The 27,640-nt window shown below is 52.7% G+C and overlaps 1 protein-coding gene across 2 annotated transcripts in view; it reads right to left on the bottom strand.

Moving 5' to 3' along the window:
- ZMYM3 (zinc finger MYM-type containing 3) overlaps window positions 1-27,154 on the bottom strand; it is a 30,461-nt gene extending 3,307 nt beyond the window's left edge. The window contains exons 1-20 of one of the 2 annotated variants that reach the window (XM_067303939.1): window positions 27,111-27,154; window positions 16,880-17,776; window positions 16,268-16,311; window positions 15,795-15,867; window positions 14,667-14,958; window positions 14,070-14,247; window positions 13,443-13,655; window positions 12,638-12,788; window positions 11,959-12,074; window positions 9,902-9,988; window positions 9,401-9,551; window positions 8,652-8,824; window positions 8,063-8,228; window positions 4,183-4,241; window positions 3,398-3,566; window positions 2,661-2,776; window positions 2,301-2,475; window positions 1,589-1,735; window positions 656-759; window positions 74-242 (exon numbers count right to left, since the gene is read on the bottom strand). In XM_067303939.1, coding sequence (XP_067160040.1) covers window positions 74-242; window positions 656-759; window positions 1,589-1,735; window positions 2,301-2,475; window positions 2,661-2,776; window positions 3,398-3,566; window positions 4,183-4,241; window positions 8,063-8,228; window positions 8,652-8,824; window positions 9,401-9,551; window positions 9,902-9,988; window positions 11,959-12,074; window positions 12,638-12,788; window positions 13,443-13,655; window positions 14,070-14,247; window positions 14,667-14,958; window positions 15,795-15,867; window positions 16,268-16,311; window positions 16,880-17,762 — 3,466 coding nt within the window. In that variant the 5' untranslated portion in view covers window positions 17,763-17,776; window positions 27,111-27,154. The remainder of the gene's footprint in view (window positions 1-73; window positions 243-655; window positions 760-1,588; window positions 1,736-2,300; window positions 2,476-2,660; window positions 2,777-3,397; window positions 3,567-4,182; window positions 4,242-8,062; window positions 8,229-8,651; window positions 8,825-9,400; window positions 9,552-9,901; window positions 9,989-11,958; window positions 12,075-12,637; window positions 12,789-13,442; window positions 13,656-14,069; window positions 14,248-14,666; window positions 14,959-15,794; window positions 15,868-16,267; window positions 16,312-16,879; window positions 17,777-27,110) is intronic. The other variant, XM_067303940.1, reaches the window with a different exon arrangement.
- Window positions 27,155-27,640: the final 486 nt, after the last annotated feature.

Below are 27,640 nucleotides of genomic sequence, written 5' to 3'. Positions count from 1 at the left end.
AGCACCTCAACACACCAAGCCCTGACTGCAGGGAAGCTTCTGCCACTCCACCGCATCCAGACAGGGCACTTACGACCAAAGCGCAGCTCCTCTCCCTTGCTGGTCTCTCCCCCTGCGTACTTGGCTTGCACCCAGGACTTCCAGGCGTTCACACCATACGAGTAATTCAGCGCTGTGCAGCTGGGCTGGCTGCTCATTGAGTCCCGGGAACAGCTCTCAGTGAGCACCAGGCGCTTCTGCCCCTGCAGAGAAGTGTACTGTGAGGCTGGGCATGTAACCTGGGACAGATGCAAGAGTCCTGGCCACCCCTCGAACCTGCTGACAGCCAGCTCCCTCTCAGTGCGTTTGCGTCCATGCCCCCAGGCAGCCTTCTGCTGACAGCCGACCCAACAAGGTCCATTAGTTACGAGGACCACAGCTGAAGAGCCTGGCTCTCACGTGGCCTGTGGCGTTCAAGGCCCCTCCAAAGTAACAGGCAAGTATCATTTCCTTTCAAGGAGAGGCCCATGGTCCAGGCATGCCCAGAAGGGAGAGGGCACAACCTCCTCAGCACACCACAGCCTCTAGCACACTTCATCTTGGAGTACTTCCCAGATACCAGCTCCAGCTCCAAGCCCACGGAGCTCTGAGCAGGCAGCACTGACTAAGAGCTCACCTTTCGGACAGCACGAGGCAGGTCTTGCTCTGTGGACACATCTTCTGGCCCCACCAGCCCACAGTCAAAGAGGAAATCCACGCTGGGGTTGATGTCTAGCGGGTCTGACAAGAAACACAAGCAAAAGGGCTCAGTCAAGACATCTCATTCTGTCCCCGGCAGAGATAAGAGGCAGGCAGGAGTCTAAGCCAGGTTACAGCTCTGTCCTGGACCTCTCTCACCTGCTTCTTACAGCAGGATGAGGAGAGAACAAGCAACCCACCACTTCACACCCTCCACCCATGCCTGGCATGAACTTTTAGCCACAGCCCAACAAAAGAAACAGCATCACTTGCCAGAGCTGCTAAGCTTTTTTAGACTAACCAGAGCCCCAAATTCCCCCTTCTGACAGTTTGCCAGCACCGGGGACAGCCTGGCACAAGCATCCCAATTCTCTGTCCTTCGCTGCTAGCATCCTGCCTCAGCACTGCTGTGTTCCTGCTTGTTCCTGCCCTTCCTTTCCATTTTCTGCCCTCTGAAGGACATGCACAGCAATCCCGCCATCTCCCAGATGTTCTGCTCTGTTCAGGTCTCTCTCAGGCTTCGCTGGATCCCCTGGAATCACCCATAAGCATGCCAGCACCTCTGCCCTGCTCTTTGTGATATTTAAGTCAGCTTCCCATTCCCTTTTCTCTGCAGAAATGTATCCACAGCAGGTCAGTTAGTCTAGGCAAATACAGACTTGTTCAAAAGCCGTGATCTCCTACCCACTGCTGTGAGCAATCACCTGCCAGATTCTCAGTTCCTGGCCTCAAACCTGGTCACTCAGAGGGCCTGGGGAGGGAGTTCACAGCGTGCAGCTCTTAATGCTGCTGGCAAAGGTGGACCAAGGGCAGCAGGAAGAGCCCACTGCAGCACAAGCAGCCCTGCATGCCTAGTTCACCGAGCTCTTACTCTTAGGGAAGTCAGCCTCCAGGTCCTGGCCAGGCTCATCGAGGACGTTTGCCATCTTGACAGCCATAGCCAACACATCATCCCGTGCTGGCCCAAATAGATCACAGTCCTCCAGGAGTCCTTCTGCACTCTGGTTACTCACCAGGTCTGCAATGCAAAAGCAGATCGAGAAACTCAACTTTAAAGAAATCCTTCTGGCTGTTTTCCCTGTGACAGCTAGAAAACAAAGTCAGGCTCTGTGTGGCACTGTCCTGTGCTCAGAGCAACCCCACACAGCAGTCCCATGATGGCTGCACTGTCCAGCTTTCCCCGGACAGTAAGACATTGGTCCTTTGTCCTCTCCCCAGCTACAGCCTATTGGGGCTTGGGGAAGGCAGCCCCCAACCAGAAAGATGTGTGAGGTCAAGATTCCCAGTCTCCTTGCTGAGCAGCTCCATTTTAAGTCAGAGCCTGAAAAGCCACGTGAATAAACTAATGGTGCTGCATGTGTGCCACAGCACTGGCACCTCTGAAAGGGGCAGTGGCAGACACCGCTACCTGCTGCGGCACTTGCTCCCTGGTGCCTCAACAGCAGGCTAGCACTTGCTCTTTGCTGCTGCCTTTCGAAGGCTTTTAGAGGAGCGGCAATAAGGGCAGATGGTCTGGCTCCAGGGGTGGGCAAACCCCGCGTGATCCCCACTGTTGGGCCAGACCAAATCATGGCAGAACCTACCGCACAGGTCTGAGGAGGCCTTGTCTAGTTCCTCAGCCTCCGCAATCATCTCAGCCATGGCCAGGATGTCAGCCTCCAGCGGGTTGGAAGGGATCTTCACCTTCAGCTCCTCAATGGTCTCCACTATCTTATCTGTGCTCTCCAGTGTGGTGGGCAAGAACATTGGCACAGGCACCTGTTGACAGCAGCACACCAGGCAGAGATCAGACATGGGCTGTGCCCACAAGGGGTTTTGGCACAGCTGGCTGCTGTAAAAGCAGAGGCAGAGGAAAAGGACGGACAGAGAAGCAAAGAGAGGCTGCAGCACGGCAGGGTCAAGACAGTAACAGAGAACAGGAGCAGGTGGAGCGTGTTGCTTACCGGGACAGGCATGGAGAAAGGCACAGGTACTTTCTGGCAGTACATATGCATAGGCACAGGCACGAAGATCGGGACGGGGATTGGCAACACAATCACCTGGGGCTTCCAGTCAGCCTCTGACAAGAGCAAAAGTATGTCAGTGAGCTTGCTCCCAACAGCTCCTCCACCCAATCCGGCTGCGCACTGCCATGCCCGTACGGCTGTCCAGTGCCACAGCCCTTCCAGCCACCAGCTGCCGTAGCTTACAGGCAGAGCTGCAGCAGCAAGCCAAACGCACCCCGGCAACAGGAAAGGCTTGCCTTTAGCCAGAGGCGCAAGCCCTGCCCCTTCGAGAGGTCTAGCTCCCTTGCATATGCTACAGGCTACACACATGCCCAAGAGCAGCTACACGGTGGAACTTGCTCGGCAGACGGCCCCTCAGGCAAGCTGACGACCTCCAGAGAAAGAGGAGCTGCCCCGCATGCAAGAAGAGGAGAAAGGTTGCCTGGAAGCAGGATAACGCTGCAGTGCTCTCTGCAGTTCTCCTTTGGCCGCTGACGGGAACGGGCTGCCTACATCTAGCCCTGCAGCGCGTGCACTGCGCTGCCCGGACGCTCCTCAGCATGGTGCCAAACACCCAGGGGTGCTGTAGAGCATTTCAAGCTGAACTCGCGCTCAGTCTGGAGCACGGACATGCTGCCTGCCTCTCCAACAGAAACACAGCTGTAATCCAGCAGAGATGCGTCTCGTCTCCCTACCTGTCTGACATCCTTTGGACTTCATTTCTATCTTGCAGGAAACGCCCCGGTTCTGCATCAGTGGTTTACACATAGCAGCTTTGTTCTTCCGAGGGGTGGCTGGAACTGGAGGGGGCGGGGGAGGCGGCGCAGCTGGAGACATCTGGGCTGAGGAGGTCTTCGCCGACAACTGAGGAAATCCAGAAAGCAACAGGTTGGTGTCCAGGAGAGGCAGTGCCACCTCTTCCCAACTGCGGGTGCAGCTAGAGACAATCCCAGACCTTAGGCCAAAGCGCTTCCCAGAGCTTGGCAGTCCCCAGTGCACAGGCTCTGGTCCGAGACTTGCTCAGTGCTCCCAGGCCCGCATGCTCCCACGGTCAGATCTGGCCAAAGGACTGCCAAGCTGATCCTGGCAACCAGCAAGCCCTGCAGCAGTCCTGCAACAGCCAGCAGGGAGTCTGGCACCAGTCGCTCCCACCCCACGGGACAGAGGGGAACGCAGAGGGACAGTGACCCCGTGTCCAGGCACGGGGGAGCACTGTGCAAGGATGGGACAACGCCACAGCGGCAGACTGCTCTGGTGCTCATGTCTGATTCCTGGGGAATGGTTATTCTCCCCCTTGGCAGGAGATATGCTCATGCTGCCCTCCATAGCAGCCCCTCTCAGCTCCCACTGCCCAGGCCACCACCATCTTAAAACACATAGGCTGTAAGAGAACAAATTCTCCCTGGGGAACGGCAAACATCCTCTTTTGGGGACACCCCTCTGCGCTATCCTGAGAACTCCTACCTCGAACAGGCCTTACCATGTTAGTCTCTGCCTTCTGTGGGGAAGAGGCGGGTGGTTTTGGCTCAGAAGTCTGACCTGTAAGAGAAAGCAATGACTCTTAGTTAGAGAGCTCCTAGGCTAACAGGTCCCACAGCTGGGACTGGAGATGGCAGCAGCCACAGGCCAGAGGGCAGGGACAGGCTCTCCAGAAACTGGTCCTGGGCCACTCCAGGAACAGTTAGTCATTCCAAAATCTCTAGTCCTAGCAGCTCAGAAGACACTAGAACTCCAAAATCAAGTCATTCCCATGTCATTTTGTGCTCCCCTACTGTCCACCCCATCCCCATCACAGCAGGTCAGGAGAAATCCCAGCCCCTTGTAGAGAGAGGAATCCAGGGCTCTATTCCCAGCTCTGCCTACTGGCTTGCTGTACCGAGCCATGGCCCCTCCCCGTGCCTCCATCTCCCTGCGACAAATATCTTGGCAAAGTGCTTCGAGATCCCTAGGAAGAAGGTGACAGAGCTAGCAGCAGTGCTACGAGATACCCCAGAAAGCACAGACACAGCTTTGCCACAGCACTGGCAACACAGTCCATTCCCCCTAAGGAAAGGGCAGATCACCGGCAGGTAAAAGGTGCGCGTGGCAGAGACCCTAGTCTCTGTGATAATGGTATCATCCGGGCTCAGATGATTCCAGCTTGCTCGGTCTGCAAAGAACCTGCACCCATCTCACAGACGGGCTGCTGCACCTTTATCCAAGGGTCCTGTGAGCCCTGGTTACCCATGCGGCTGGGAGAAAGAACTGCCTTCTCTAGCACTGACTAACCATGGGCCATGCATGAAGGAGACACCTGCAAAGAAAGCAGCAGGCCTTAACACCCAAAGGAAGTGGCAGGTCCCTCCACATCTCCTAGCGATAGGCTCTTCACAGGTAAGACCCAGACTCCCAAAGGACCAACCTAAAGTCATCTGCACTACGCAGATATCCGCTGTCCTGAGGAAATGCAGGACAGTCCTTGAGCAAACAAAGGCACAGCAGGATTCACTTGGTGACTGCTACAGGTGGGTGAGGACAGATAAGTGCCAGTCCAAGAAAGCTCCCTGGCCTGCAGCTGGGCACTCAGCTACAGCATCTGCAACTCTGTCAATGGGTCCAAGATGTCCCCATGACCAGTTCAAAGTGGATAGGCAGCATGCCTAGACAAAAACCATCAATGACTTGAATGGGGAAAGACAGGCTGTGGGGGTACGAGCAGAGTCTCTGCTGCAGTGGAATCAAAAGTAAAGTTCAGTGTCCCACAAGCCAAGGGTTTAAGACTGTGGGCAAGAAGATCTTCCTCAACAGAGCTCCATGCGCTACATATCCAGGCCTCCATCCAAGCTGCAGTTTGTTCTTGGCTCTCAAGCCAAAACCAGCCGGGAGCTGTTGAAGCATCATCTGCACCAACTATTGACTTCTGGCCCTCTCCTCTCCAGCTGAATAGCCCTGGGCAGAGCCAGTTCCTCTCAGAAGTCTTTGGGCACAGTTCTGCAGCAGAAGCTCCTCAATCACCTTGTTACACAGACACTGTTCCCATTAAAGGAACTGCCACTTTTATCACCAGCAAGCAGTCTCAAGATCACCAGGCTGGCAGCAGCCACTCGGTCACAGGAATGAAGTCTTAGGCAACCACTGGCAGCAAAAGAAGAAGTAAGTAATCAGCAGCTCTGCCCAAGATGGGGCTGAAACCAGGTAGTCCCTTGTGAGCTAGCAAGTCTGCTGCCAGGTCCACAGGAGACCCTGGCTGGACCAGGCAGCACTTATTCCATGCCACATGCTGATGAGCTGCTCCCCAAAATCCCCTGCACAGTACGCTGGGCTGGCTCTTCTAAAACCTCTCTGTGTAAGCAGGCCCTGGCTCCCAGGACCCTTTCACTGCAAGCTGACCAGCATGTCATGGGTCCTAGGACAAGGACGTCCACAGCCATCCCACAACAGACAAGGGACAGGTGTGCCAGGACACACAGAGGGCCCAGCGCCATCAGTAACACTTACAATGCTGCTTTTACAAAACTCCATGGCTGCTGGAGCAGCCTGAAATTTGTGCTCAGCCAAGCACTCACCACTGCGGCAGGGCATCTCCTCGGCTGCCCTCGAAGTCCTCTGGCTCACAGGGCTCACGCAAAGGCCTCGTTGGCAGAGTGATGGGCAATGCCCCGCACGCTAAACAAAAAAGCTCTCAGCTGTCTCCAGAAATGTGGTGGAAGGGGGCGCTCAGGGAATTCTTGCGATCCGTGGTGGTGGAGAGGGTACTTAAGAGAGTCCTGTGGTCCACGGCTCCAAGAGGCAATGGCCAAAAGGTGTGAAATAGATGCTTCCTTCAACAGGTAGCGGCTTGCTTGCTGTGCCTGTGTCCCAAAAGCAGCGTTACAGGTCCCCCAGATCTGATATGCCTTGAAAGCAAAGAGGACAAATCCAACAGCATGGCTAGGACTGTGGAATCACTGGGCTAGCTACAGGAACAGACAAACTTAACACCTCGTCCTCTACTGGGCAGCAAGACACTGTGCCCCGTCAAGCACTCTCCCTCTGGGCACCCAGTGCCAGCAGAAACCAACAGTTCTTTATCCAGGTCACTCCAGTGTGCTACAACTCGAGCATGCCTGGCTGTTGCCTCGCACGGCATTTACACGGCATGGCTCTTGGATGGTAGGCCAGGGTTCCTCTGGCTGGGGGAAACTGCTACTTCTGGCAGAGCAGCTCTGCCTCGCTCTTTAAGCGGTCCTGACATCCTTTGCTTTCCCCATCTTGCAATTAGCCCACTGCTGTCAGAAGAGAGGAACCAGAAGGTCTGGAGACTGGGAACAGGATCTCTCATGGAAGGTCCTTGTCTTGGTTTCCCCTCCTTGGTCCATCCTAGCCAGGGTTTTGGACCTTGTGGAACTCCAGGGGGGCAGCAAAGCCCTGAGCCTGCAATACCGGTATCTGTCACAGCTTGAGACACCAAACAATTCACACCACAAGCTGTGGGCACCTTATTAACCAGATCAGATTGTCTAGAAGACCCTGGCCTATGAAAGACCAAGCAGAATGAGACTAAGCCAGTGTCCGAGGGCCAAGCGATGTCTTGTCACTGTCACTATGAGCACCTTCCATCCTGAGGGACCCCAAAGCACTTTGCAATCTTCCATAAACAACTGGCTCAAGTTAATGATAGGAAATGGGGCAACAGGCAGTGAAAATCTCCTCTCCAGCTGGAACTCCACAGATGCAGAATCGGGTTATCCGGGACACGGGGTTGGCAACTCCCCAAAGCTGCCAGGGATCTTTGGATAAGTGGTAGGACTTCAATCTACCATCACAAAACAGAGTGCCTCCAGCAGCTCAGTGCTCCCTCAAGATCATTACAGGTTCAGCTCTGACTGAGGAGAGCCCACCTACAGCATCACCAACACCACTTCCTGCAGCACCCTGCGTTTTCCTTGAATGTCTCCCATCCAAGCACTGACCTGGCCCAATCCTGCTTAGCTTATGAGATCTGAGAAGGTCACAGCTCGGAGGTGGTGTGGGGCTGCAGGTGGATTATCATGCCAAACCACGCTGTCCCCTAACCCTGTAAATCGAGCTCTCCGCTGGCAACATGAGGATGGAGTCGCCCATTAAATCCCTGAGTATCCTCGCTAAGAGTGTGAGCTACAGGCAGCACGCTGGCACCGGCTCCTCCCGTCTGGGCCCTGTGTGTCATAGAACCATAGACGTTAGAGATGGAGAAGCCCCATTAGGTCCCACTCCGTCCTTTCCCCCCCCAGGGGCCAGTGCAGGATTGTTCCCTAGCGTCTCATCCAGTCCCAGGCAGGAAGCTTCCACCCCTTGCTGTTCGGTCTTCCCTGTGTCTCTCGGACTGAGCTATGCAGGTCCCCTCCCTCCCTCCTACTCACTGTTCAGCAGGCTCTCGGGCCCCTTCTGCGTGTCCAGGTTGGGCTGGTTCTGTTGATTGTAAAATCGCAGCAGACACTGCTGGTTGCAGAAGTGTTTGATTTGCCCTCGCCAGTGGATGGTTTCCAGCAGCTTCCCCTGACGCTTGCAGGCATGGCACCGAGCTGCCTAAAGCCCGCATCAGCAGGAGAGAAACAACGAGTAACTAACCACACCCCCTCCGAGTGCAACACAACTCTCCAGTGAAAGGTGCACATGGCAAGGTGCTGTGAGCTTCCCCACAGCAGTGCCCTGCCAGTGCCAGCCGGGGACTCCAGCGGTGCGAACTTCTCACAGCAGCACTAGCCGCGGATCCAGCACTGTGAGCTTCCTCAGTGCAGTGCTCTGGCAGGATCAGCTGGGGACTCCAGCTACGTGAGCTTCCCCGTAGCAGTGTCCCGTCATTGCCAGGCAGGACTCCAGCAGTGCCAGGTTCTCCGCAGCAGTGCCAGCCAGACTCCAGCAGTGCGAACTTCGTCAGTGCAATGCCCACTTATCTGGGTGCCGTGCCCACCACAGCACTTAGCACAAGCTGCCAGTGCCAATACTGACCTTGAAGTACCAGAGCAAGTATTTGCTTTTGCAGTCTTCACTACAGAAGTCCCAGGTGCTGCCCTCCAGCTGCTCGGTGACCGCCCGCTGGCAGGTCTGAGAACAGTAGGTGCAGGTGATGCAGCACAGGCCCAGGTTCTTGGTGAAATCCTGTTTGTAAAGAAGCACACACCCTGCGGAGAAACAATAGGAGTGAAACCTTCCCAGGATGAACTGGGGGCCTCCCTGACCCAAACATGACCAGAATCCAGGTCTGCGGAGACAACAGAGCACACGCAACACACTGTAGGGAACAATCCAGCACTGGCCCCTGGGGCTGGGATAAGATGGGACCTCATGGGGACTTGCCATCTCTCACCTCCATGCTTCTAGGAAGAGTCTGACTCCAACCTCCTGTGTGCAGGAACCCAGCAGGCAGGGCAAGGCCAGGTCAGGCCAGCCCAGACGCAAGAGCGTAGAAGTGCATGATGACAGGAGGAGCGGAGCTGCCACCTGCTGTCTCCCCAGCCCCCAGAGAGAGAAAAGCTGTGAGAAAGCCCTCCCCAAGGACACAATGAACGGTAAAGATCTTGCCCTAGGGCCTGGCTGGACAGCAAGCCATCCCCACGACAATCCTCCCTTCACTGCATGGTGAGGCTCTTGCCCCAGGGCCTGGCCAGTCTCCCCTCTGTTCCACTCCATGCTCTCTTCTCCTCCCCCAGCATGGGCTGGCAGGGGCGCTCTGCCTCTCCCATGCCTTCCCCAAGTACCTTCGCTGCAGAAGTTCTTCTCCACCCCAGAGAAACGGATCTTCTCATGCAGCAGCTTCTCCTGCTTGCAGTGCTCACACTGAGACACTACCCCACGCAGCCGCTTGAAGTCCTCACAGCAGTCCTTGCAGCAGAACTGATACACTTTGTCCTGCCAAAGAGACCGTCGCCAGGTCAGCCAAGCTGGCAGGAGGTCCCAAAGCTTGCTGGCGCAGCAGGAGCAAGACTGTGGGGTTGAGGAGACTGTCTCCAAGTCCCCAGCTCTCCTGGCATGCAGCTTAGCAGAAGAGGTTTCCTCCTGCCCTAGCTCTGCCCTGCTGACCTCCTGCTGAACATGACATCATGCTGAGGGCATGGTTTCCAGCCACATCTCTATAGCTAAGCAGTTCAAAGCGCTGGTGCAGAAGGAGCTCTAACCCTTGAACCGGGAAAGGAAGCAGCTCTGCAGTCCTCCCCAGGGTTGCCCTCAGCCTCAACACGCCCCTGGGGAAAAGGTCTCACCTGCCAGTCTAGGATCTCCGGCTTCCCGCTGAAAAGGTTGTGGCAGTAATGGCAGTTCAGGTGGATCCCACCTTCTGGGCTGGTGCGCTGCAGAATACAAAGACAGTGCATGGAGGGAGTGTACGGAGCTCAAGGAGCACCTATTCTGCACCGCTGCTGCTGCTCACCCTGCCTCCTCCACCGCTCACAGCCCTCACTGCCCTTGCTCCCGTGGTCAGTGGCTCAGAGTCAGTCCATCAGATTGTGCACCAAGCTCCTGGCTAACAGAGGCCTGGGCAATTCCACTTTGCTTGCAAGGGTACTGGGTTCAAGCCTTGTCAGGTAAGCAAGCTTTCAGATTGCCAGCTCTCTGGATTTGAAAACACCAGGAGATGGGGACTCTGCTATCTTTCCTTAGACTTTCTCTAAAAGCTCTTGAAGCACATGTGCCTGGTTTCTAATTTCAGGGTAACATAACTTCAGAATTCAAGCAGTTGTTCTCATCTCACCTTCCTCTGCTAGTTTTAGTGTCATTTAGCACTTGGTGTCTTGTCCCCAGTGATAGATTTATTAATAGAGTCATCTTCTTGGTTTTGTTTCTGATAACCTTTGATAAGGTGCTCTGCAAGTATACCGCATTTTTCAAGCCCCAAAATGATTTTTGTGGCTTTTTTCAGCACACTTCCAATTTTTCTTCAACATTAAAAATAATGTGGACATCAGATGACTATCCTTCCCATCTGTTCAACATTCTCAGCAGTCCTTTTTCTCCCTGGCCCCCAAACTTTAATTCCCTGCTCTCCTGCTAGTACTTCCAATAATTTAACTAATCCTTTCTGCTATAGTTTTAAGATGGGGAGCTCATGCTGAATGGCTTATCTGCTTTAATCCCAGAGCCTTTTCAAAATCCTTACTTTATGGGCCTTACACCCCCACATTACTTGAGTAAGGCTGATGTAGGATCTTGCACTGACCTGTACTTAAGTGCCTGTTACGAGGAGCCAATCTGGTCAAGCAATCCAACTGCTTTTTATGACTGTCCTGATCTCAACATGAGTTAACACTCCGCTAGTTTTTGTTTCATCCGCAAAATTTTTAGCACACTTATGCTGACTTTATTTCCAGATTGCTGATGAAGCTGTTGAACTCTTTGGGCTTAATACTGATCCCCAAGAAGCCATCCTGAAATACTCCCTCCAAGGGTTTCTTTCACAAGTGTGTCCTGAGATTTGTCAATAAGACAGTTCCTAATCCAGGTTGTGCATGGCTTTTCTCATACTTTATAATGCTGCTTTTACGTGGCAATAATTCAAGTGCCTTAAGAAGGTCTACAGCTGTAACAACTCTTCAGCTACCCTTACCAACATGATTTGTGATCTCAGCAAAGGATTACATCAAGGATTAAAAAAAGAAAATAAAAACAAAAAACAACCTCCCAAAACAAAAAAAAACCCAAAACACTGCAACTGCCCTTAACTAAATCTCTACCTCTAGATTCTGCAGGTTTTCTCAGTTGCCCAATGCATGTCCTGGCCTAAGTTTCCTGGGTCCTTCTGCTTGTTGCTTTGTTCTTTAAATTGCCTTTGAATACCATGAAGACTTCATATATGCTAAAACTTTACACCAGAAGATAAAAACCGTCAGCCAAGCCTTTAAGGACTACTAGATGTGATGTATCCAGGCCTGCTGATTTTAAATTTCTAGACATGTTCTGGGAGATTTTTGTTCCTTGGTGATCCCTGGCTCAGAGGGCAGCTCTGCTCCTTTCCACCATGCTAGCGGGTGCCCACTGTGCTTTGCGAGGCTTGTGCCCATGTAAGGCCACTGTATCCCACAACCGCTCATGCAACACAGCTCTGTACAGCACTCCCGCTGGGTATAAGCTGATAGACAGGAGAGAGCTACAGCCAGGCTTATCCCAGCTGAGGGGAGGGGAGGTAAGGCCAAGAGTGAATAATTGGCAGCTACGAGCACTGGAACTCAGGTGCTCCAGCAGAGACCTTCCTGCAGCCTGTGCCAAGTGTGAAAAGAGGCAGGAGGCTCTAGGGCCCAGCCCAGCATGAAGGATATTTCAGTACCTGGAATTTGGTCCAGCAGCTGGGGCTGCAGAACTGGTAGACAACCCGGTCTGTCTTGTTGTAATAGCAGGGTTCAGATAAACTCTTTCTGCAGAAGCTGCAGGGTCTAGGGGGACCTGATGAAACAGACAGGAATCGGTGAGGGCAGCAGCACAGGACGTGGGACTGGATTCTGAGGATGGCATGTAGGCTACTCACTCATCCTCAGTCTGTCAAGCTATAACCAGAAAGGAAGGGACAAGAACTCCAGGAAACTAAGAGCACCAAGTTCTGCTAGGACAGAAACGTTAAACATGGATGGAGAGCAGAGTGGCTCAAAGAAGTGACCCTGGCTCTACAGGAATTTGGACAAAACAGCCTGCAATACTTGCACCAGTCAGCAGAGACCATTCCCACTCCTGGACACCCCAGTGCTCCATGTAGCGGAAAGGGCAATGCCAGCACAGTACAGCACTACCATTGCTTCCTGCATTCTCAACAGACACCACCCCTCAGCATTAGAATAATTATGTGCTGCAAGGGTGCCTCCCTCTCCAAATATCTTTCCACTTATCTCCCTGGACTCCTCCCCAGACACCTTCCCATGTGAGCAACATGCCTTCCTTCCAGTCTCAACCACAAGCAAAAGAAGGAGTTAGAGTGGAAAGCTAACTGAATCCCTGTACGTGGGTGCTCTTACCAACCAAGCCTGACTGCTTCACTTTGTGGGAGGTAGTGCAGCAAATGGAGCAGAACAGGCCCATCTTGCCACTGCGATCCACGTTGGGCAGCATGTCGAAGTTCTTGCACAGCGTCTTGCACCACATGCATGGGTAGACCCGAGTGTTTTTCTGCAAGCAGAGCAGAACAGAGCTGTCAGAGAGCCCATCGCACCCGGCGAGGTCCTATCCCCCGCCTGCCTCATACCCCACCCCATCACTGCATCCACCGCAGGGTGGCTCTCCTGCTGGGAGGACATGGACACCTGACGTGAGAGCCAAGCTCATAGACCACAGGTTCAGGTAGCTGGCGGTAGAGAAAAGCTGCCTTTGCTCATTGGCACCTCAGCTTCACATTGTCAAGGGCATGCACGTACTCTTGGGGACACTTGGCAGGCACGCAGAACCTGGCAATACCATCAGGACAGTTCAGTGAAGCCTACTCAGGCCACAGAGGAACAGATACAGCCAAGCTCTGGGTAGACATCCAAAAGAAGCCAGCCCATGCTAACTCCATGTACCAACGTCACTGGACAGTCCAGCTTATCAAGTGTCTGACCTGTGCTTGGGTCAAAGATGGGCCCTTGGGTCACAGCCCCAGCAGAATGAGTATACTTGCTTAAGTTTCAAAGTTTCTCCACAGCAATCTCTTAAGATGTTTTGACAGCAACAAAAGGCCAAGAGGGTTCAGGCTGTCTGCTGTTGCACAGTGTCCTGCGCCAAACCGAGCAAAGGAGATGTGTGCCCGTGGAGACCTCCCTGCCCCAGGCAGCTGACTCCACACACCTTCTTGTAACTGTTGAGACAGGTGGAGTTGCAGAAACGTTTTTGCTGGCCTTCATGGAAGAGGTACTCCAGGGGCAAGCCCTTGTTGTAGATATAGAGTCCACAGTTGTCGCAGCAGTTGGTTTTCAGCCCCTTGGTGGCCCGGAACTTGGTGAAGCAGGCATCACTGCAGATACGATGCACTACGTTCCCATTGCTGACCTCATGCTGGATCTGCAGAGACATCACTGCTGTCACTCCCTCAGACCATCACGGGCCTCCCTCCTATGCACGTGCACCACTTCCACAGCCCTTGGGAGGATGGGCTGCTATGCTAACAAATTCAGGCAAGAGCCATCCTGGAAGCTACTGTGTACTCAACCGGCCTTCCTCGCCAAAAATTGGCAGAGCGGTCAGGAGAGCAGCGTGGCAGGAGGCAACTGGCTGCAGGGTGGGGGGAAGCTGAAGCCTTATTTCTGGGAATGAGGGTTGGATCACAGTAGACAAGAAAGAACCTGGCAGAGAGCCCAAACCACTTCAGGAACTGAGGCCTCAGGTCATGAGAGTACCTGGAAAATGCCCTGCATTGGGCCAAGGAAGAGCCAAGAACCTCAGCCTGGACACAGAAAAGACAAAGACTTTGTTTACCTCGCCGGGTTTGTGGCAGACACTGCAGCGGCTGGTGTCCGAGGCCTCCGCAGACTGAGGTGCTGGTCTCTGCTGCTGGGCCTCGTAGAGGGAGAGGCAGACGGAGGTGCAGAACTCATGAAAAGAGCCGCCTGAACCGATCTGGGCAACCACAGAGTCCTTGGTGTTCCAGATCTCCCTAGGGATCAGGAAGGGATGTATTAGTGCAGGAACACACCAGTCCCGCCATGAAGGGATGGGACGCAAGGCTGCAATGCAAGAGGGTGGCAGAAGCTGTCTCGTAGCAGCTTTTGTCCAACCCAGAGGAGCAGTGTCCGAAGGCGCAGCATGCAGGAGGTTGCTCCGAGAGGAGGCAGGGACAAGGTGCATTAGGCTTAGGGACAGGCAGGGAAGGGCAATAATGTGAAGCGGGAGTAAGGAGGATGGGATCTGCAGTGCGTGAAGAAAGACATAGGGAAGTAGGACAGGAGTGATGTGGCAGACAAAGGAAGCGTGAGGGTGACAGGGATGGCGACTGGTGGGTACGGCTCTGGGGCAGGTGAAGGGGATCACAAGTGTGAGAGTCAAGAACATTGAGGGAAGGGAACGATCACACACTTTTTACAGAAGGTGCATATCTTTTTGCCAGGTGGTTTTTTTGAGAAGGTGGTGAGACAGGAGCTGGAGCAGAAAAGCTGAGGGAGTCCTTTACGCTGGTAGGCAGTCTGGCCTTTCTGCAGCGGGGTCCGGCAGTTGGCACAAGTCATCTTGGTAACAGTGGAGCGGGCGGCTCGCTGAGCCATCTGAGTGCGTAAGGACATACGGGTTGAGCGTCGGGTACGAAAAGGAACAAAATCCTCATCATTAGGATCATCCACCATTGCATCTGAGTCTTCATCAGAGACTGGAACTGCAAAGGAACAGAGAGAACATACACAGAAATTCCCTGTTAGGGACTGAGACAACACCTCAGCCATGAGAGACATGGTAGGGCTTTCTGGGGTCACCTTTCTGGATACCTACTACAAGCTTTGTACCTTCCTGGGTGGGGTGATAAAGGCACACTTAAAGACTTCCTGGCTCCAGTTCCAACAGAATATCTTTTAAGTAAACTGGACTTGGGCACAATTTTTCTCTAGGAAGTGAAGGTTGAGCAGAAGCCTAAAGTGTGAACATTTACAGCAAAAATCCCTCCAAGAACCAATAGACCTTAAAGGGAACAAGCTGGTTCACCAGCCACTTCTCCAGCACAGGCTGCACAGGTGGACAATGAAGGAGCAACAGACATGTACTAGGGAATGGCAGTGTGACACTCAACATCTCACAGGACAGAGACTTCATGTACTTCAGCAGGAAAGTCCCCAAACTACCACCCTCCTTCAGCCTCCTCCAGGCATAGGGGCAAAGGAACAAAGTTCCTGGCTGAGGAAATGGAAGATGGATTTCACGGGGAATTTCCCCAGATTCTCACCCTGTTACTCAGTGCTTGGTATCTACAAACCACTGTAAAAATACTACCAACCCTCTCTTCATCCTAAGTGACCTGAGGAAGCAAGACAAATACCCTGATATGAAGATCCACAGGGGTGAAGGGACCTGTCCTGCATAACAGAAAAGTCTGCATGAAAGCTCAAGAATTCCTACGTCCATCCTACTCGCATCACAAACTGCCTGCTCACACTGGGCCCAGGCCCTGCTTTCTGGCTGAAAAACGGACCAGCCTTTTGGCCAGCCCTCGTTACTCACTGCTCTCAGAGGAGTTCACAGTTTCAGGCCTGGCAGTTTCTGATCTTCTGGCTCGTTCACTTCTTTTCTGCTCCTAGAAGACATTCAGAAAACACTTAAGCTAACCATTTGCTGGGACAACCACAGATAAATATCCCAGATCATGGTGGAGTTCCAACTTCTGGGCTTTGCTTTCACAATAGCTAGGCTGAAAAAGGATAAAACTCCACAGACACCTGACCAGAGTTAGCAAGATGGGCAGAGAAGGGGAAGCAGGCTTATGAGAATGAAGTTCCAGCCTGGGGTGGCAGGGAGAGACATACTGAAGCCACAGGTACAGCACAGTGGCAGTGCACAGGGACCACTGTCACAGGAGACATGCACACTCCTGCCCAAAGGGGCAAAGAGACAGCCAGGGTGCCTCACCGCGTTTGGCAACAGACAGACAACCTCAATACTCCTGTAGAGTATGTACTCGACTGCATTCTCCTCACCTTCTCAGTTGGCTGCTCACTTCCCTTCCCAGACAGGCCTTCTCCTGCAACAGAAGTGGAGAAGAAAGCTTGACTCCAGTACCTTGATTTTCTCCAACAGAAGAGGAAAGATGTTGCTCAAATGCGGCCACTCTTTGGGCCTGTCTGCCTAGGAAGTCTCAGTCCCAGCTAATGAGCACAGCTCTGCTGGTGTTCAAACACACAAAAGCTTCCAAACCCATCAAATGTAGTTAGAGAGCCACACACACAGCTTGGGAGAAGGTTCTTTAAGGGGGAGACCTTAAGGGTCTCAAGGGTCTGGGGGGGATGCTGGGCAGCTGCAATGCTGCCTTCAGCTGGTTCTGACTGCAGAGACTGAACCTCTCCCAAGGACGGCCAGCTTGGGCAGGGGTCCTTGCCTACTGGAAACATCTTCTCCCGGTGACACTCATTTCCTATAATGACTCCAGTGAACAGGAGGGTGAACTAAGCTGATACACAGCAGCAGCTTGAGCGGGCAAGCTTCTAGCTTGGGAAAACTTGGAGCTCGAAACAGCCTCTAACTTCAGAGATGTGCAGCAGGGTGGTCTACTGAGCAAGAGGAAGCTGGGTTCTGCAGAGATAACTACCTACCTGCTGGTGGCGAAGCTTCTTGTGCCTTCAGTATGCTGCTCTCTTTAAGAGAGTTGTTCCCACTATCATCATCTTCCTCTGTCTGGTTTTCATCCATGTGCTCAGGGGGCAAGGCTGCAGCACTGTTATCTGGGCTCAGCTCCAGCCCCACTTCCACTGCCAGCCCTTCCCTCTGCACAGGTGAGCTTTTCCTTGGTGCCTTCAACCTCGTCTTCTTGGTTTGTTTAAGAGTGAGCTGTGGGGGGGACACTGGCAGACTCGAGGACTGTGTTGTGGTTTCTTCTGTGGCTGGGGCACTGCTCAGTTCCTCTGAGTCAGGAACAGGCTGTGGGGGCGATTCAGGGGCATTGTCATCAGACAGTGCAGGAATAGCAGCAGCACTATCATCCTTTAGGTCCCCAGAATCACTTTTTGGTGCGTCTTCCCCTTCTTTCCATGTTTCTGGAACAAGGGCTTCTCTAGTGAGGGCAGAGGAGTCCCCCAGCCCATCCTCCACATCCTGGGAAGAATGTGCCTTATATAGCCCATCCAGATCCCCCGATTTATCTAGCTCCATCAAATCAGCAGTTTTATCCAGCTCATCTAAGACACCAGGTTTCTCCAGCATGTCCAAGACACTAGGCTTATCTAGATCGAGATCATTTGACTTGTTTAGTTCAGACAGGCTGTCTGCTTTCACTAGAAGGTCCAAGTCCCCATCTGCAGTCATCTGCTTGGGTTGATCCCAGTCAGGGGGCTGAAGAACTGAAACTTCCTGGGTAGAAGCTGTTTGGGAGCCCAGGAGATCTTCCCCAAACTCCATGTCAGCAGGGAGATTACCAATAAGTGGTTTGTCAGGCAAGGACAGGGGGTCCAAAGATCCCGAAAATTCACTGGAATCCATTTAGAAGATGACAACTGGAAATGAGAAAGAGACTCGCAAGTTAATGAAAAGCAGTGTTACACAGTGCATGAATACGGCATTGCCCACTCTTCTGAACACCACTGGAGTAAAACAAGACCCCATAAGGCTGCTAGCAAAAACCATGATACCAAAAAGTCAATCACTCCTACCCTGGAAGTTACAAACCTCTGAAGCCGAACAGCAGGCATGGGACACAGCAGCAAACCTTTGGAAGCTCTCTATATCATGTACATGCCTCTACACAGCATGGCCAACAGACCTGCTATCGTAAAGGACACCAGGTATCAGAAGTGACCCAAGGATTTATTTAGAAGGCTTCACATAGCTGTTCTGTGGTGTGTAGGACCCTCTTCCCTGCCTTCTCCTATATCTCACCTGACCCAAATAATCTGGCTTATCCTGTTCTTCTGAGCTGTTCTGATGTAGCTAACTCATCTTATATTTTTAAAAGCATCTTTTCTCCTAAGCATACAGAGGCTGAAAGAACTCCTTGTTTGCTCTGTAGCTTGCACCTTGAACCAGGCACCATCCCAAAGGGACACAGGATGACAAGATGTAGGAATTTTGTCAGAGGACAGAAATAACCCATGTTACACTATAACTATAGTTATAGTGTAGCCCCAAACCCATGTGGGCTAATACTCAGACACAGAAGAAGTGGAAAAACTTAAGGTAGAACTGGGGGGAATTCTGGACAGTGGCACAAAGAAAGGTGGGAAAGCCCATGATGTTAGAAGCAGTCTTGAGAGGAAGAAAAGGTAGCAAAATAGTCCTAAGTGTGCAATGCAGAGTCAGGAAAAAAGACTGGTGTGACTTTGCACTGCACAGACAGAGCACTCGCACAGAAAGAGGTGGTGCTGACTGCTAACATCAGAGGGACAAAAACATCACAGCCCAGCTCCTCATGCCCAAGTGAGGTCAACATTATCAAACGCCAGAAAAGGCAAGACCATGAGATGAGGCAAAAAAGCATTTACATCTGTATTGGCTAATCATGAGTTATATCCCTGCAGAGAAAGGGTGAAAAATCTAAAGAGGGGAAGAAAGAGGGAGTCGGAGACCATAAGTGGTCAGGCAGAATAAGACATGATGTAGCATCAGGTCCCCAAAGCAGCTTGTAACTAGACACTACAGGGAAGACACTAGAATTGAAAGATGTGGCACCAACCCACTTCCATGTTAAGAGTCATTCTAATGCTAAATTTTGTATGTTTTGAGCCCTGAAGCAAAAGGCTCAGTATTCCAATCTATCGGGGCTTACTATGGGCATAACTCTCATCTATATAAATGAAGGAGGAAGCCTGAAATAATTTCACTGGTGATGGCTGATCAATACCTTCTCTACATCCTTCTTTCTGAAAAGATGATACTGAAAAGTCACACTTACAAATGGTTTACTCAGAACTAGATAGGAAATATTTGGATAGAGAATGTAGCCACCTTCTGAAACTCACTTAAGCAGGAATTTAGGAAATCATACCTGCAGCTGGAGCTCAAAGTCATTACCTCTTATTTTTATCCAAAAACATAGCTGCATTATCTATTTCAGAATGGTAGATAAGCACTGTCCTCACAGTCACAAATAGAAACCACAGAAGATGTGATCTTCAGAGATTCTCAGCAATTTTCATCAATGAAGACTTTGGTTATTCCATTTTCTTTAGTTACAGAGTAGGCAAAGCTTCTAGAATGAGCCAATTCCAGATCAATGTGATAGCTAATATGTATTTTAGGGTGGCCAACAGAAAGAAGAACAAAGTGAAATAAAGGCATCTGAAAGAAGTTATAAAGGTTTGAAAGCAGGTGAGAATCCCTCCAAGATGATAAACACGTTTTTCTGCTTCTCTGAACATTAAACAATACCTCCTTCTCAAAGATACGCCTCGGCCAAGTTTCCACGCCTGTATGGAAAGACAGCAGACCTTACAACAATAAGTGGCAGAAAGGTCAAGCGACTCAGACAAATAGGAAAAGTATATTTATAAGTGTACTTAAGGGAGGACTAAGATACTCCTCAAATTCGCCTTCAGATACTTTGCACAAGTCTGCAGTGAATCCACAGAGGTCATACTCCTACAGTCTTTGCCACTTTCAGCTGGCCCGGTCTTCACTTGGCAGAAAGAGACCCCGGGAAAAATTGTGGAGCGTAAGGAATCCATGCTGGCATTCCCCACTACCGGACAACGCAAGCAACAGTCCATGAAAGCATGGGGAGGAGGACTTGCCATTCTGCTCACATGTGCTCTGCAGACAGATCAAAAGCATCCAGTTTCAACAACGTATACCTCAGCGCTGCTTTCAAGCTTTGGCCACAAGAGCATTACGATGCAAGATAAGACTGTGATAAACCTAATAGCAGCGACATTGACAAACACAACAGTCTTAAAGAGAACAAGTATTCTGCTGATTAAATCAACTCCAAAATATTGCTACGTGGTTCGGACAGATATGTGGACAAGGAAGATCTAAGAGTCCACAGTAAGACCACTCACTTGCAAGTTCCAGTTGGAAGCACAGCGTGTTCCTGTGAACCCACGTGTTCAAATTCCTGTTTGCTTTCATCAGCTTTGCCAGAATCCCCCCGGCAGAACAGCTCATGCGTTCTAGCGAACAGTTCAAAACATCTTCTTAGGTTGCGCAAAGCTAAGAACTGCCACAGTTAGCCAAATGAAAGGTCCATCTATTCAAATATCCCGTTTTCTATTGACACCAAGAATGGATACCTGGAGAGAGAATACAGGAAACATCACTGACACAGGACGATTCTTCTTCAGCACATCATCCAACCAAATGGCAATCAGGAGCTGAAGAACGGCTTTGCTTGAGTTGCATTGGGGCTATGATTGTTAAGACTCTAATAGACAAATCTGCCATGAATTTGCCAAATCCCCTTTCAAACCACTTTCTATGTTGGACCTCCACAGATTCCATTGGCAATAAGCTCTGCAATGTAACATTTTGTTTTAAAAAGCATTTCCTTTTGTTTGCTTTAAACCTGCTGCATCAGAGCTCCATGACAATGAGACACGGAAACAGATAGATGCTAACATTTGACGTATTTATAGCATTCTGGAAAAGCTGACGGAGTAGTGCTGAGGCTGGACTTAAACAGGAGGCACTGACATGCAGTTTGGGTGGGAAAGCAAGGAAAGTCTCTACACATCACTGCAACTCTGTTCCCCTGACAGTGAAGTCTTTGCAGTGGCTTTCAACCACCAGAATCAAGAAGGCGGCCCTGTGGGAGGAAAACCAACTTCTTTCGTTCACCCGGGACTTTCAGAATCATCTGGGCTTCCTGCTGAACTTCGCAATGAGTTCTGCTGCCAATTGAACGTGTGCTTTTCCTCCTGATCTCTTCTCACTACCTCTAACAGAGGAGTAATAGCTTACTGGTTTTGGCAGATGCTGAAATGATCCACCACGTGTCATCATCTTTTTTATTCCAGGACTAATGCACAGATCACTTACTGGGCTCTGGTCACAGCTCAGTCTGAAATCTTCCTCTTTTCTAGCCACATATCTGGCAGCAAGGAAAGTATGCTGGAACACAACTCAGCCAAACAGAGAGGAGACAGTGTGGTGAAATCCTGCACGTTTACAGAAGATGTGACTGCTCAATCAGACATCTGGAAGCTCATTACTTTGGACTGGGCACCATCCTCTCCAGAACACTCAGTAACTGCTGTTCCTGGGAAGATCAAGTTCAAGGACTGTGAAGTCCTCGGCGCAACAAACAGAAGCAGAGTGCTTCTCAGATAGCATGTGAGAGTTTCCAAGTAGCTGACGGGTCTGCTGAGGGCCCTTCATGAATGTGTAGGGCCAGCATGAACACAGCGCTGGCCACAAATCCAACATGAGTAGACAACCAGACCCGACTTACCCTTTCCGCCAAGGGGAGGTTGGGGGGGGACACGAATCTTCTCTCAGAGCAGGAAGCTCAGAGTGAGACACTTCTCACAGCACACTCGAGTACCACAAGTGACTAGCTGAGACTTTATATGGGTTATTAAGGACATCGCTGGTGCTGTTTGTATGATATGGAAGATCTATGCAGTTACAAGTGTCCTGACTCAGTTAACCATCAGCAGGGGAACGTGGTCTACCTGCAAAAATGAGCAGCCACCAACAAGTATTTAATTAAATCAGACAGTAAAAATAAAACAAACAAAAAAATCCTGTTGCTACTCCCTCCCAATGAAGTGGATACTTAGGAAGTCTCCATTGCCCATAGAAGAGCACAGCTACACGGTGACTGCCTTCCTCAACCAAAGGAAAGGCAGCAGCTTGGGTACCTAACCTAGACTTTTTTGTCAACGGATATTGATTCAGATCTTCAAAGGCTAAAGGATTTACCTTTTTTCTCTTTTGGATATTAGAAAGCATTTGAAATATGAAAGACATTAAACAATATATATTAGAGTTAAAACATTTAGATCAACACACCAGATAATTCTTATCTAAGAGTTCTGTAAGAACTGAACAGAGAACGCTGAAGAAAGTTCCTATTTTTGTGCCAAAATTTCAAATAAGCAGTAACACCTGACTTAGTATTTCCTGACAAAAATAACAGAGGTCGATACATGGTTCTATCAATAAAGCATTAAGGAAATAACATAATGCCTTACCAGCATGGTTTTACGCAACAGATCTTCATTAACAATATTATACCTTGAGTGACAAATATGGCAAGGGCTAACTTCATTGCTGTGATGGATCTGAGTTTACTAAAGCATGTGGCAGTTTATTGCTTTCCAGATTGAAACACTGCAAACATTTATTACAGATTGGCTAACTGCTTTTAAAAGAACATTAATTTATGAAGAATCTCCAGCAAACAAAGCATACTGCTAGGGACCAGGTTTCAGCCTAGTCAAAATGTTCTGGAAGGGAGCAGAAAGCATGTCATTATTCACTACTGTTTTTGGAGAGGCAGCTCTCCGAGCTCCTACTCATCAGCCTGGCAGCCCAAAAATAAAAAAATATCCAGCAAGGTAATGCAAGAATCCCACTGCTTTAAGAATCAGTCATGGCTTAGAAGACACCTTCCAGTGATAAATCTGTTTCATTCGTTGAAAAGAAGTGGGGAGACATGACACGACCTGTCTCAAAAACCTATAAGGGAAGAAAATCTGATAGCAAAGGACTCGTCAGACAAACGCACAAGAGGACTCCAAAGGCTGGAAGTCAAAGTTGGACCAAGTCAGATTAAAGCTGTAGGATATTTCCAGATTAAAGCTGTAGGTAACTGACTATTTAAACTGACCCAGGGATATATAGATCTCTGCAACTTGGAGATTTTACAATGGCATTGAGTGACTTGATCTTCAAGTCAGCTATACCACTACGAATGTCACTGCTCCAGTTCCTCAGCCTGCACTTTGCAGGTCAAGCTAGATGAACACAGTTGTCTCTTTTGATCTCTGAACGTATTTTGGTATATTATTCTGTAATTCATGGAGTGAAAGCAGCAGTACCTATCACCGTGTCCCCTTTGGGCCAGCCTTCACAAGTGGCCAAAATTGTCTACACTATGGGAACTGGCAGATGGGGAAAAGAAGGGCCTTCCCGGAACATCACCAGTAGCCTGAAGACACCAGCAATGGTTTTGTAACAGCCCCAAAGCCAGAAGTACCAAGACCAAAGCAAAATTTTTCTACATCAGGAGCACCAGGTTAGGGTACGGGCCTCAAACGTAATACTGCAGTCACCCAAATTCAAGAAAGCTGAAACTCTCCAACACAGAGCAGATGGTGCTGCAAAATAAGAATCCAAATCCATGGGTTTCCTGTTAATTCCTCTAAGGCAGGACTGACCAAACTACATTTTGAGCTTGAAGCCCAGAAACTCCATCTCAGCTTCAAGAAAATCAAAAAGGAAGGACAAAATTCAGGAATCTTCTTGCAGAGTTGTCTGGGGTAAGGTTTGCCAGGAGGTTCCCTGCAACACTTTAAAGGTACTCTGAAACATTCCTCGGGTCTCAGCATTATTTGCTGATAATCCAAAACCTCCATACTAGCGGTAAACTCCAAGACAACCAACAGGAGCATGCTCATCCATCAGGGACACCACTCTGGCAGCAGTTTGAAATTGCCAGGATACTCTCACATCTTTTCCTAAGACCAGCATCTCCCAAGCAGCAAGTGTCAAGTCTCTGCAACAGAGAAGTGAACAGAAAGTCCACGTGCATTCGAATACAACTTGTCTTGTTTACACGTTAAGGCAGTAATGCCTGGTGTCTAGAGAGCAATCCAGCTTCAAGAACCAACTCCACTCAAAGATCAAGGCAAAGAGCAAACTCTCCTGCTGCTTGTACAGCTTTGTGCCTATAGAATGAATAAGCAGCGTTTTTTCCACAACTAAATGCTTGCCACATGACAACGTCTGCCAAAACAGTGCTGTAGACAAAGTAAAGCACACAAGAAGCTTTGCAAGTGCTATCTGGAGCCTAACAAACAAGTATGGAGGTGCACAGCGTGCTCTGGCAGCATCTACTGAAATCGCCCTAATGATGTTAAGACACTGGTTAGAAGACAGAAATGGACAGTAGACCTGGAAGAGGTCAAAACTCAACTGGGCAAGACCCTGAGCAACCTGATCTGTAAGCTCTGCTGTGAGCAAGAAACTGGACTAGAGCTCTCCCCTTCCAACCTAAATCTTCATACGATTCTCTGGGCAAACCTTACCACACAGGGAAGAGAGACAGGACAACAGAGCAGAATCTCAGGGAAGACGTGATTTTGAGGGCAAAACAGCTAATTTTCCACAGGCAGCCTTACAGAGCCAAAATACTGGGAAAGGAAGATGAGCAGTCCACTAGGCCTTGCTGGCACTCCCAGATTCCTCAGCGAGGTTCCTGCTCCTGGGTACCCAAACGGGAGTTTTAGCACTGGGGTGCTTCACCTCATGGGCAGATGTATGAATTGGCCACAAGTAGCGCTGTGTTGAGCAGACCGGCGTTCTCATCCAGCCCAGTGAAACTCAGCTTCTTTTTCTTTATGCTGATGAACAAGCCCGAGCTAGCAGGGCAGCTTATGGGAACTGGCCAGAAGACACCACTGGACCCCATGACCAATGGGGCTGGCAAAGACAGTCTCAGACAGTGCCCTTTCCTAACCTATGCTGCCAGTAGAGGAAGAAGTTAAGACACTCTAAACACTATACAATTAAAACACGATACCAGTGAAATCCTTCTGACGTGACCTTTGCTAAGCTAACAAAATTCATTTTTATAGCTATTCTCTACTTCCCTTATATTGCTTTCACCACCTTCTACGCTAGAGGCTTCTGCTAGCAAACCTGTGTCCATCAGGGCCATGCATCCCATCATCACTAACCATAAGATATCCATAAAAGAAATAAAGCATGGGACTTCACTCCCCAAGTAAGGTCATGGTCGTAACCTTAGTCCCTCGCTCTGGCTGTCAGAGTTGCAATGAGATCTGCTGTGACTTACTGTCACTAACCTGGTGTCACTATGGGTCTGCTAAGTTGCATCCTCCAAAACACGGGCATGTGCAACAGGCGGTACACAGGCAGACGCAGAGGGAAACCGAGATTGTGCAAATAAGCATGCTAGGGCCAGGAGCTGTAAGTTGGCCATTCCGGGCGGTAGCCCTGTAGGAGACGGCTATTCCTTTAGAAGAAGGAAGCTGGAATGGCAATGAGACAGAGCCATGCTCTTAGCACTGGCTTTGATCCTGGGTTGGGCAGGGTTGTTGGAGAAAACGCAGATTAAAGGTATGCTTGGGGAACGAAGCGGCAGTGAGAGAGAAAGCAGGTACAGCCTAGAACGAGAATTACAACCGAAGCACGGTGGGAAGGAAGGGAAGGGCACAAATGAAGCGGCTCCCCTCCTAGCTGGGAAAAGAGACTGCAGAAGCCATTCCCCACCGTCCCTCGACGCAGACCACCGCCAGCCCTGCCGCTACCCACGCGCTCGGTCGCGGGGCCCCTTCCCGCGCGAGGCGCAGGCCACGGCCAGCTGCCAGCCTCGTGCCCCGGGCCCATCCTGCCTCCGCCTCGGCACGCGGCGCTCCAGCGGCCGAGCCCAGCGCCGGCCTGGCCCCGGGGCTCCAGCAAGCCCAGTTTCTGCCCGGCGGGTCCCCGCTGACGCAGGCACAGCTGGGTTTGGGGGCCAGGCCAGGGCCGCCCCGAGCAAGGCAGCGGCGGGGGAGCGGGGCAGTTCAAGGATCAGCACCAGCTCCGGGTGCTTCATCCCCGCGGAGGGCGGCTCGGCGAGCACCTGCCCGAGGCGCGTGCCGCCGGGCGGGTGAGCGGAGAGGCGACGGCCGAGCCTGCCTCGAGGGAGGCCGGTCGCCGGGGCAGAGACGGGGCTCGCCAGCCCGGCGCGCGTCACGCTTCGGCGCGCCTGGGGGCCACGCAGACGCCAGAAAGCCATTTTCTACCGTTTCCTCGGCGCAGCCCCCCACGGCGGAGACTGGGACCAGGCTGGGGGGGGGGGGGGGGGGGCTCCCCCCCCCCGGCGGCAGGGGGGGCAGCGTTGCCCCACGCTGGCCCTGCACCAACCCCTCGGTGGCGACGTGGGCCGGGCTGGGGGGCACCCCAGGGCCTGCCCCCCTTTCCCCATCCACACCAGGGCCTGCCCCCCCCCAGGGCCTGACCCCCACAACCGGCACTGGGGGGGGGGGGGGTGCCGCACCGGGGCCTGGCCCCCCACCCCGCACCGGGGGGAGCCCCCCCATGGTCTGGCCCCCCCAAAACCAGCACTGGGGAGGGGGCCGCACCCAGGCCTGCCCCCCCCCTCCCCGGCACCGGGGCCTGGCCCCCCCCACCCGCACCGGGGGGGCCCCCCCGGGGCCTGCCCCCCACAAATAGCACCGGGATGGGGGCCGCACACGGGGCTGCCCCCCCCCACCAAGGATCACCCCGGCGCCTGCCCCCCCCCAACCGGGGGGGGGTTTCACACCCGGGCCTCCCCCCAACCCGAACGGGGGTCACCCCGCGGCCTGACCCACCTCCCCCCGCCACCGGGGTGGGGGCCGCACCGGGGCCTGGCACCCCCCCCCCCCACCGCCCCCGCCGAAGGGCGCCCCCATGCGGCCGCCACGGGGGGGGCGTGCGGCGCCGGCCCCGCCCCCTCGCGGAGCGGCGGGCCCCGCCCCCTCGCCGCCGGGGCGCGCGCCCCGCCCCGCCCCCCATCCTGCGGGGGGGCCCCACCCCCCCCGGGCCCCGCGCCGCACGCTCCCGCCCCGCCCCCACCCCCACCCGCGGCCGAGGACCGGCGCCCCGCGGGCGGGCGGGCGGCCGCCCTGCGCCGCGCCGTCGTGCCGCCCGCGGGGAGGCGCCCGCGGCCGGCGCCGCTCGTACCTGGCTCCCCGGCGCTGCGCCGCCCGCTCTACCCGGAGCCCCAATTCGGGTCGCGGCCCCTTTAAATGGAGGCGCCGCTCGGAGCCCTCAGCGCGCTGCAGCCCGAGGGGGGGCGGGGGAAGCTCCCTATTGGCTGTGTCAAGCGAGGGACGGCTCCCCATTGGCTGCGGCAGGGCCTGGGCTCGCGAGACTCGCTTGCAGGCGGCGGCCTGGGAAACGTGGAGTGGAATCGCGAGCCCGGGATCGGCGCAGCAGCCCGGACTCACCGGGCGGCCCCAAAAACCCGGCGCGGCGTCGCGGATCGGGGCCGCGCGAGCCGACAGCGCGGAGCCCCGCGCAGGCAGCGGCCGCACCCCGGCACGGCGCGGCACGGCGCGAGGGGCGTGCGCGGCTCGGCGGGCGGCGCGGGGCCGGCAACGGGGCGCCCGCAATCCCCGCCGGTGCCCGCGCGGCCACCCGCAAAGTGCGGAGTGGATGCCGCGGAGCGGGCTCATCACCCTGCTCCCCCCCCCCTTAACCCTGTCGCCGCC

The sequence above is a fragment of the Apteryx mantelli genome, chromosome 13 (genome assembly GCF_036417845.1).
Source record: "Apteryx mantelli isolate bAptMan1 chromosome 13, bAptMan1.hap1, whole genome shotgun sequence".
Lineage (NCBI taxonomy): Eukaryota > Metazoa > Chordata > Aves > Apterygiformes > Apterygidae > Apteryx > Apteryx mantelli.
This window is presented reverse-complemented; position numbering and strand designations above follow the sequence as displayed.